Source organism: Cygnus atratus, chromosome 2 (assembly GCF_013377495.2).
Source record: "Cygnus atratus isolate AKBS03 ecotype Queensland, Australia chromosome 2, CAtr_DNAZoo_HiC_assembly, whole genome shotgun sequence".
NCBI lineage: Eukaryota > Metazoa > Chordata > Aves > Anseriformes > Anatidae > Cygnus > Cygnus atratus.
Window position 1 is genome coordinate 49,747,618 of NC_066363.1, and position 10,985 is coordinate 49,758,602.

The 10,985-nt window shown below is 42.0% G+C and overlaps 1 protein-coding gene across 1 annotated transcript; it reads right to left on the bottom strand.

The window, feature by feature from the left end:
- Positions 1–275: 275 nt before the first annotated feature.
- Positions 276–10,461, bottom strand: ALDH5A1 (aldehyde dehydrogenase 5 family member A1). The gene is made up of 10 exons (XM_035549652.2): positions 10,159–10,461; positions 9,986–10,069; positions 8,220–8,390; positions 7,819–7,935; positions 7,229–7,372; positions 6,198–6,341; positions 5,648–5,806; positions 4,221–4,390; positions 3,314–3,372; positions 276–3,129 (listed from the first exon to the last, which is right to left on the bottom strand). Exons 1-10 carry the CDS (start codon positions 10,459–10,461, stop codon positions 2,924–2,926), a joined length of 1,557 nt encoding a protein of 518 aa, XP_035405545.2. The 3' UTR covers positions 276–2,923.
- Positions 10,462–10,985: the final 524 nt, after the last annotated feature.

The window sequence follows — 10,985 nt, forward strand, 5'->3', positions numbered from 1 at the left end:
TAGATATTGGTCAAACTTGAAATACTTTTGAAATACTTCTGAGTAGCACTGGTTGTTGTTTTTTCTTAACTCTACTGGCTTGGTGTTACCAGGATCAGGAGCCACCTCGCTTATAAACATCTAAAGAACATCTGGATGCAGAGAAGAGTCTTTTTTTTCCAGTACTAAAGTTGGCACAACAAAACTTCTGTGGAAATCTGAGGGACTGAACGTAATGTAGCTACTGTCACTCCATCAGTTCAGCAGTAAATAAGGTAATGAACCACACAATCCAGTGCTTTCACAGAAGTTATTTATTAACTGAAAACATTTTTCCATTGCAGTTTTAGTATCCAGAAATCGCTGAACTATCACAAATGTAATCAACATAACTGAGGTGTAAGAATTCAAGTATATGTTTTGTTAAAGAATCACAGCTTTTGTTTTGAAAACAACTTCAAGATTATTCTGTGCTTATTGATGTAGACTTCAGTGACACAAGGCTGCTATGCTGGAATCCTACCACAATCCCATCTAGACAAAGGCTTTTTTTAAAGCCTATATACCTTATTAATTATGTTTTGTGCTTGTTATCAGGCATAGTAAAAAAAAATGCTAGGAAAAAAGTAAACATTTACTCATTAATTTTAACAGTGCTATTCTTAGAAATACATGAAGATTTTAAATGCACCAATGCATCAGATCACTAGTTTTTACAATTAATAGAGCAGCCGGCTAAAAAGTTTATCCTCCAACTGCACTGTCCCAAGAAGTACACCTACATTCAGAACTGCACTGTCATACAGCAGTAAATGAGATAACTTTGACCTCATACTGCAGATCACACGCAGACAGTTTTAAATCTGTGCAATTAAAGCGGCAGATATTCCAACCTGTGTACAACATCCACAACTGTGCCTGCACCACTGTGTTATTAGTACCCAGACACCAAGTTATGACCTTTTTTCAGCCTCGTTACACTTTCCAGTAAGAAATAAACAATGTATTGGCAGCCAAAGCTGGCAAAGAGCTCCCTGTTCCACATCCTCATATTCTCTAAATTCAGGTAGCCTGTGTGCTCAGTAGTGTAATCTCAGAGGTTGGGTGGAAGGTTTCTTGCAATTAGTGTAGGTAGAAGTTGGCTATCCTTTTTTGTTCTTGGAAAAAAAGACAAATGTACGGCAACTGATAACAGTATTAAGTCCTTATTACCTTAAACATGCATTTATTTTGGTGCATTGGAAATGCTTGGAAGGGCAATAAGTGTTCTTTACCTGTCCTTCAACTGGCAGGATGCACACATATACATTTACTGACAAGTAATGTGTTACATACAAACACCCACCTGGTCTCAAGTGTTAGATAAATATAAACATAAAAAAATATTTAGAAATAATGAGCAGCAGTCAATGCTACCTCATGTGTGCTTTATAAAACTCTGTGAAACTCAGCTCTGGCTCTTCTTTCGTGTAAGTCTTATGGTACCTGGTACCTTTTTGCTTCATTGGATAAAATATCTTAAAATAGCCCATTTCATAGTGTACATTCATTAGGAAGAAGTGGTGTGTTACCTTCTATTTTTTTTCAGTAATTAATGGGTAAAATCCCACCAAACAATTTAAGTACAGGAAAGAAAATTTCTTCTCCTTAGTCTCTGCTATGTTGATTTATTTGCCAAATTAGCATTGCACTTTTTTTTAAATGCTTCAAGTCTCATTGAAATAATAACGTTTAAACAGTACTGTTTGTGTCATATTAAGGATTCTTTAAATTATCCTTAAAGATGACAATTAAAGTAGTGAGGTTATGGGTAAAAGTTTCACCTCTAGTCATTTTTACTTAAGTCCTTATTAAACCACAAGTTAGCCAATTTTAAAGGTTTTTGTACCTTCCTCCTTAAAGGTTATTTTCCTGTGTGACCACAAATCTGATTCAAGGCACAAAGCCCAGAGGAACTGAACCATCTATCTGCTCCTGTTCTTTGGAGGTGGTGGGTAACATTCTAGACGCTGAGCAACATTTACATCAGTGACCTTCCTTTTACAAAAGGACATTCTTTTCGCAGAAGGGAGTTATGTGTATCATCATGTCACCACTTGGAATTCATTCATACAGCCCTTTCAGTGTCCCCTGACAATTCTACAAGTTATTCCTGTAACCGTACATCCTATCTTCCTCCTACTACTCACTACGCCGGCAACTCTTTGTCCTTTGCTGATGTTTTCCCAGGACAGCTGGGACTCTCATACATACCAGACAAAGGCGTTCGATCCCAAACCTGTAAGCTGTTAAGCACAAATTACAGCTCTTTGCTCAGAAGACCGGAGCTGAACAGCTGGCAGCTCTGCAGCCAGCATTAACATGCACTGACAAAGCTGTACGTTCACCTGCATCAACTCCTAGCAGTAGCTAAAAAACACTCCTCACCTTTCATAAGCATCAGATTATCCCCCAGTTAAAAAGAGACATGCCTGCTTCTAAAAGAAAGTTACATAACCACATTAGAAAATGTTGGTATTTACACAAAACTCTAAAGGGAGTCTGCCATTCTCAACACTTCCCACGCCCTACACACACTCAAGCAGGCAACAACGAATGGTAGTCAGTTTTCCCCTTGACACAGGCTATGATCTATTTTCATAATGCAGAAGTCTCCAAGTCCTCCCAACTACACAGGGGTAATCTAAGGATAACAGATGTGCATTCCTCGCTACTCCTTGTTAGAGATGATGGGCACTGTGATCACATTGGTCAAAAACAACGTACAAACATGTAAAAACATGTGGCAGCACAGAATGTTGTAAATATCTCTACGCATACAGAACAGGGTTGCTTAGTTTTGAAGAAGGTAAATGTTGCATTCATAACATAATTCTGGTTCAAAAAGCTTTTAAAACTACAATGCTCTTTTCCAAAATGTTGGGATTGTGCTTTCTGAAGATTTTTACAAGCTTCCGAAGCAGACATATTTTATTTCTAAGTATTCATCAATGCCATACTTCGAACCTTCTCGTCCTAAGCCAGACTGCTTTACCCCACCAAAAGGACTCTCCACTGAGGAGACTATGCCTTCGTTTACACCAACCATTCCAACTTCCAGCTGCTCTGCAACTCTCCAGATCTGAGCTGGATCTTGGGAGTAGAAATATCCTGCCATGCAGAAACAGAGGTACAGAATGAAAAAAAAAAAAAAAAGTCTGAAGGAACAGTTGCAGAAGACTGAAAAAGATACTTCTTGACACGATGTCTGTCATTTCATTAAAAATTGTTACCCCCTTAACACTGAATCTTATAAAAAACCTCAACAATGTATTTATCTGAAAGAAAGGCATACCTGCTAAACCCACACTGGCTGCATTTGCTATGGCAATAGCTTCTTCTTCAGTCTCAAATCTGTCAATATAAAGAAAAAAATAGAAATGAGGCCTGCAGTTCATCTACCATCTTGCTCACTTACTGCAAAGATGCAGCTTTATCAGAAATAAGTCAATGTGAATTTTTTTCCAAAAATGTATTTTCAGTATCTATTTTAATTTTCATTTTGAAGCAATGGAGGAGTTTCTACCACTTACTTTAAATTAAACCACAGTTAAATAATTAGGATTGCCTTCATCCTCCGTAGATACTGGTAGCTAAACCTTTACTTCCTATGGGTTAGCTCACTCATTTCCCGAACTACATAAGCACTCTCAGCTATGATAGATGACCTACCCTATCATGTTCTTCCGTCATATCCAATCATTCTGAATGGAGGCAGGGAAGGTTTTAAGGAGCAAAAAGAGGTACAGAGCTAAGTCATCCTCAGTCAGAAAAGCAGGGCTAGCAAATCATGACAAATTGCAAGCTCCTGCCTCCCCCTTCATTCTGCAAAACATGAAATTTGTGAGAGTTCTGCTGTTACCTGCCCCAGCTTAATTGCTGATGCAGTTTAAAAGAAAACCATTTTTGAAAAGCTGCAGAGACTTAAATCAGGTCAAGAGAGAAACAAACAGGCTAGGTGTGCACAGTAAGTTTCCACGTATTTACCACAGTCTTATTAAATGACTTAGCTTAGTGATATGGTTTAGTAGAGGACTTGCTAGTGTTAGTTCATAGGTCTTCCAACCTAAATGATTCTGTGATTCTTATTTGGCCTCACAAAAATAACCTTTGGCAAGCAGTCATGCAAATATTATTTATTCAAAACAATCTTTCATTCTTTTTTATTGCTGTATTTTAATCTGGAAAATGAATGGTCTTACTTGATAACCGGTGCTAAAGGGCCAAATGTCTCCTCTTGCGTGCAAAGCATTTTTGTTGTAACATTACTCAGTAATGTTGGCTCAAAGAAATTCTTCCCCAAGCTGTGTCGTTTCCCTCCAGTCACAATAGATGCTCCTTGAGAAACTGCATCATTAATATGTCTCTCTACCTAAGGTATGCAAAACAAAAATCTCAAGGTTAGGACTTAAAAATGAACATCAATATATTTTCCACTGAAGAAATAATACTATCCAGTATTAAAGAGAAGACTTTGAAGAGAGGTTTATACTTTGCAGAAGACTATTTGCAATGTTACTTAAAATTTCTCTTGAATTAAACTATGAGTATGGCCCCAGTGTCACATACATTCACCTTTTCTACTGAAATGAAAGGATTACAAATAACATGAGAAAAGTCTTTGCAGGACTGAGCAGTACACCTGATATCCATGATCAGGGACTGTCGAAACAGAAGTACATGACTGTCATTTAAAGAGAAAGACAACAGAAGTAAGCTTTCAAGATGGTACTGGCAAAATCATTCTCCACTCCTGTACATCTACAATTGATCCAAAGACAAGAAAGTAATGAGAAAACTAAAGTAGCAGTCTCAACCTAAAATACAATCCTTTGAAGTAACAAAAAGGCAGTTACATGACTATTTACAGTGCTTGCTGTGTGTGTATAGACATGCGATATACACAAAACTTTTGTGATGCATAAAGGGAAGGAATTTCATTACATCCATGTGTTTTATCCTTTGTCTCGCAAATAGTTCTGAGTATTTTCATATTCCAGTATTTTATACACAGAAAGAGTCTGACAGCATTCATGTATAATGGGACTGAAATCAAACCAGCATATAACCGAGCCGTAGTATCTTAGAAGGTATGAACCACATAATTCAATAATCTTTAAACTTAGGAAGGGTGAAATATTATAGAAAATCTTACTTATTACTGGAGTCATGAGTCATACAAAACAGAAGACCCAAGCCATGCATATAAAATTTCAAATGATTACAGCATTCAGAGCGCTGGTATTTTTAACCTCAGTGTGTTATTGTGCTTAGCTTTTGCTAGAGGCACTGGTCTCCGAGGCAAGTTCTCAATCACAATGCTTCAGAATTGTAGAATCACCACCAAACTCTCACGGTGTATCACATTTCAGTAAATGTTCTTCTTGAGAACAGACAGGAAATAATTAGGAAGAATCATTCCCTCCTAAAGGAGGAATCTCTTCTACATTAACTGGCCACATCTGCTCCTCTACATACACACATGGGTTTGGAGGAGACAACAAGCTCCCAGCCACACTGCTAATTCTTTCTAACAAAAAACGTGAAAAAAGTTAAACACAGTTCCAAAGTTACTTTATGGATCATGAAAAGGAAATAAAGGTGTCAAAATGAAATCTTTTATTTGTACCTTTTCTACTGCTTTTTCATTGATTAGTGGCCCTTGGGTGGTATTTGCATCAAATCCATTTCCAACACGTAGCTCGCTCCTTATGGCTTTAGCAAACTTTTCCACAAATTCATCATGGATTCCCTTCTGCACCAGGAAACGGTTTGTGCAAACACATGTCTGAAAATAAACATGAAAAGGAAAAGCAAACGATATTTTATATTGTATTTCGTTACGAATTCATTCTGGCCTTCATGCCACAATGTCAGGTTACTACAGTACTACAGTTACTGCAGCCTAGTTTGATTACTACAGTCTCTCAAAAGTAACAGCCATTTATCTTTCTATGCCCATGAAAGTACGAAGAAAGGGATTTTATTATGTTGTTATTTGGACTTGCTGCCTGATAACTGGCTTAAGTGCCCAGAGCCATGTGTGGCCCCAAGCATCTCTCTCTTCACAATGAATTGTTCCATGCTTTCCTTTTACATAAAATAGTTTATTTATACTGCTTCAACTATATATGCAGCTCTTCTCCTTCCAGAAACAAAGACAAAATGGTTACTCTTACCTGTCCTGAGTTTCTAAACTTAGAAGCAAGGGCTCCTGCCACAGCACGGTCCACATCGGCACTGTCAAACACTATAAAAGGAGCGTGCCCTCCAAGCTCCATGGAGACTCGCTTCACGGTGCCAGCTGCGTGCTTCAGCAGTATCTGAAGAAACATGGAAACCTGTACCTCTACCAGAGATAAACGATGGAACCACAAAGCTTACAGACAGAAGGCAGTGAAAAGCTACCTCTGGCAGGAAGTTAATTTGCATCTTCTCTTTAATGCTAGGCCATCTTTTTTTGTCCCATCACAAATACAAGGACTAATTTCACTCATTAAAGTCTTTAGAGATCACATTCTGGCCAAGAAATAATAAAGAAAAGGATTTTCATCAACTTCAGGTCAGGCTTTTATATACTAATATTGTCACTTGTTTGCTTGTTCACTTCCCTTTCAGTAATAAAAATCTTGACTACTCTTACAATTTTCCAATACGTGACAAAATTTGGGATTAAGGTTTGCCTTAGGTATCAAGAGTTTTTCTTCCTTCTGTGTAAGGGCACTGCATAGAGTTCTACCACCCTTAGCCACACTCTGCAGCTTTTTTGATTTCACTGGGGACTGATGAGCAAGACTGCTTGTTGGTTAAGGCTGATACAAAAAGTTGATACAAGAGAGGCAAGGGTCTCGCTTCTCTAAGAATTTCTTTCAGCTACAGAAGCCATTCCCAAACAGCACCTTTGAAATTCAGTTTCAGCATTCCTATTAGTATGCTGTCACAGTATGATATGAAACACGAGCATCTTATACAGAACCGTTCAGGTTACAATTTAATGAGGGACAATTATGCAGAAGTTGCACATAGACATCCTTCTATGAAGTACTGACACCGAAGTAAATAGGCAGTATCTCAACAAATACACACTTATTTGGACTGTCTGCATACAGTAGCCAGAGAAGAAGGCTCTGTTTGGAAGCACACACTTTCCCCTACCTTTCCAGTACAACCACAGTAATAATCTTCAAGGATATTCTGTGCACTTATGTACCTTTCCTGTTTCAGTAGAGCCAGTAAAAGATATTTTGGCTACCAATGGATCAGTGCACAAGACTTCCCCTACAGCTGGTGCCTGTTGTCTGGAACAAGGAACAACGTTATACACTCCTGCAGGAATTCCAGCCTGGTTTGCAAGCTGCAACAAGAGAAACAGAATTTGCATTATCAGTGCATTTTGTATTAGGAAGAGTCCGTTTACGTTTATTGCTTTGATGAAATCAGTCTGCAAACCAGTAAGAGCCCAAGGTGCACAGCACAGCTAACAGATGCCACATTGTTAAGAGTGCAGTTTCACCCATGTTTAAGCTGTCTGTCATTCAAAGTAGCCAAAGGAAGGATATAAAGATGTTTCTTGTGGCTCAATGGCCAGGTCTGCTTTCAGGCTCTACACCATATTAGAGGCAACTTCAAAAGATTTCTAATGAACTAAAACCTCTGGATCAAATCAGCCAACTTGTCCTTTCTTCATGTATGAAGTTGGCTAGAGTTACCAATAAAGGCCATCTGACCATAGGGATATTTATGGGCTCTTATTTACAGCTTCAGTCCATTATTAATGTAAAGCCTAGCATAAAAGCTCACCTCTCCAAGAGCCAATGCTGATAAAGGTGTATCCTCTGCGGGTTTCACTACTACTGTACAGCCAGCTGCCAGAGCTGCACCAACCTTCCGGGTAATCATAGCACTGGGGAAGTTCCACTAGGATGAGAGAAAAGAACAATCAAACTTGGGGAAATCTTGCCCCCTGTTTTTGTAGTAATAACAGGCGTTTTATGCAGTTATGTGGTAGCCTAAACAGACCTGCATGATGTGCTTTGTCCTAGGTGAACATTTCAAAGTACTGCCAATTCAGGAAGAAGCAGGCACAACATAGAAATGAAACTTTACAGGGATGTTTCTTGAGGCAAGAGGAGCCGTAAGGCCCCACGCTGTGGGCTGAGCTGAAAACCTCTGTCTGATGTGAAAAAATCAGCTGTGCTTACTGGGGTTATAATAGCTGCCACTCCCACCGGCTGTTTCAGCACCAGGATTCTTCTGTCTTTTGCAGATGCTGGAATGACATCACCATAAACTCGGCGAGCTTCTTCCGCAAACCATTCCAGAAATGAGGCAGAATATAGGATTTCCCCCTGCGCTTCTTTCAGAGGTTTTCCCTTTGATGAAATCAGATTGAAGATACACTAAGTAAGTGGCAGACTGAAGCAATGCAAATATATTTAGGTCATTTCAGAGTTCTTTTCAGAGTGCTTTATAATCCTGTATCACATACACTGCAGTCTCTGGAAAGGACTTGATATGATTTCACCATCAATAGTTATGTGACTTCAACATACAGTCATTATATAGCCAGTGCTTTGACTGTGGTGCCCAGATTCGTACCTGCACTAGATGAGGAGCTGGGACAGCATGTTTTACAACTCTGTGAAGTGTTATTTACAAACTCTGCAGTTAGCTGCTACCACCATTCTGAAGAAGATATAAATCATGGCAAAAGTTACAAGTTTATGTCAGGGACCATTGTTTTGGAGTGTATTACTTTGGACCACCCACCTCCAGGTCTGGTCCTGTGGACTGAGTGAGCATTAGCTGTTGGAACACAACAGAGAAGCTGCTGTGGTACCTTCCAGCATGGCTTTACTCAAAAGGATGCCAGCCTGTGAATTTCCAGACTGCTCTGTGATGCAAAGCACAACACGTTAAGTGACCAGGAGATTTGCTTTAATGGTACAGCCACTCCTATCCAAAATAAGACGCTGATGCAGACATAACTCATTATCCCCACTTACAAGTTTCAGTGAAATCATTTTCACTTGAAGAGGCCAAGCCACAGACGCTGTGCCTCAGTTTAACAAGGGATATTGTAATTATTGCAGTTATTAATTACTTGTCAGATGGCTTCCCCGTCCTTAAAAGACAGAGAATGCAGTAAAAAGAAGCCTCCAAAAACCACAACCTATGATCTCCAGCAATGTTTGTTCTTCCTTATTATCAGGACTGTATTTCTGGACACATCCTTTCTAGCTACTTAGTAACCTTGCCTTGCTACATATGATTAGGCATAAACTATAAAATCTAACAATTAATTTCAAGCAATACATGAGAGAAAAAAAATGTTAATTTTTATTTTACATACTAAGGGGCAATAACAGTATTTATGTTATTTTCCCTTTTTAAACGCATGAAACTGAAAAAAAACCACAATGATTTCTGACATTAAGATGACAGTTTAGGTTTCTGTATGCCTCTGCACAACGTAGGTCTGATTCCAGCTGGGTTTCTAGGTACTATAGCTATCAAAATAGCACACTGTAAGTGTGTAAAAAAGGTGGTGTTTGAAACATTATCGATTGGCCTAAGAGAGCAGTGTGAGTGCACAATGAATAGTCTAAGCCCAACTTAAATTTTAAGTAAATAGCTTGATAAATAAAGACATGGTGGCTAACTGGTGAAATGTACACTGGGTGTTTTGAGAGAATTCAACTTCATTTTAATGTTAATGCATCCATATGTTATGCTTCCAAACAAGATAAACGTTACCACAAGTAGACTAACAGTTTTCACAGATCTGGAGCTTGGAGATGTGTATTTTAACGCTTGGGATTCCCGAGTATCTTTCTGGTCTTAGAGGATGTTTAGGGGTATTCCTCATGTAAGGATGACCAGAACTGCTCGGCCATGCAGCACCACAGCTGTAGGGCAAAGCGGCTCCTCTGGAGAGGAACCCCGCGGCTCCCACTCCCTCACTCACGTTTTCCGCCGTTATGATCGCGGCCAGGTCGTCCCTCCTCTCCACCATCAGCTCGTACCACCTGCGGAGGAGGGCGCTCCTCTCCTGAGGGGACACAGGGCTGCGTTGTGCCGCGGGGTGGGCGCAGCGAGCCCGGCCCGCTTCCCACGACGTTCCCCCAGCCCCCCGCTCACCTTGGCGGGGAGGCGGCCCCAGGCGGCCCCGGCCCCGTGCGCGGCCCTCACGGCCGCCCTCGCCTCGGCCGCGCCGCAGTCGGCCACGGGGCCCAGCTCCTGCCCGCTGGCCGGGTCCCGCACAGCGAAGGCCGCGGGCGCCTCCAGCCAGCGGCCGCCCACCAGCCCGCCCCGCCGCACCAGCCCGCCGGGCAGCGCCCCGCTGCCGCTCCGCGCCGCCGCCGGGCCCGGGGCCGCCGGGGGCTGCAGCAGGAGGCGGCGGCGAGCGGCGGCTGCGGCGCGAAGGGGCAGGAGGCTCGACATGGCCGCACGGCTCGGCACGGCTCCGGGGGAGGAGCCGCGGCGGAGCGGGGCGGGCTGAGGGGAGGCGAGGCCGGGGCGAGCCCCGCAGCCTCCCCGCTGGCTGTGGAAGCCGGGCGGCGCAGCGCACGGCTCCCGGGACAGGGGCGCCTGGAAGACGGCTGGGAGCCGCAGCGCGGCTCGGTGGCTTCCCACCCCGCGTAGTGGGCTGAGCTGCGTCCTCAGCCCGGGCTGCAAGGTCCAGCTGTGTGTGTGTAATGAGTGCGGAGCTCCGACCCTTCTGCGCGACAGGTTTATGAGCATGTACTGCCTTCAGGCTGGCGTGTTTCTGCGAACGCTGCCTCGGCACCTGGCTTTCATTCCGTGTAAAATCTGGTGTCGAAAGGCAGGTGTGCAGTGAGGCACACCTCCTCTGAGAGGTTGCCCATCAGTGTTGTGCTACACGTAGACAGAAGCCTTGCTGCTGCTGTGCAGTGATGGCAGCTGCACTGCCCAAACCCCAGAGAAAGGGCAAAACACCTATAGAC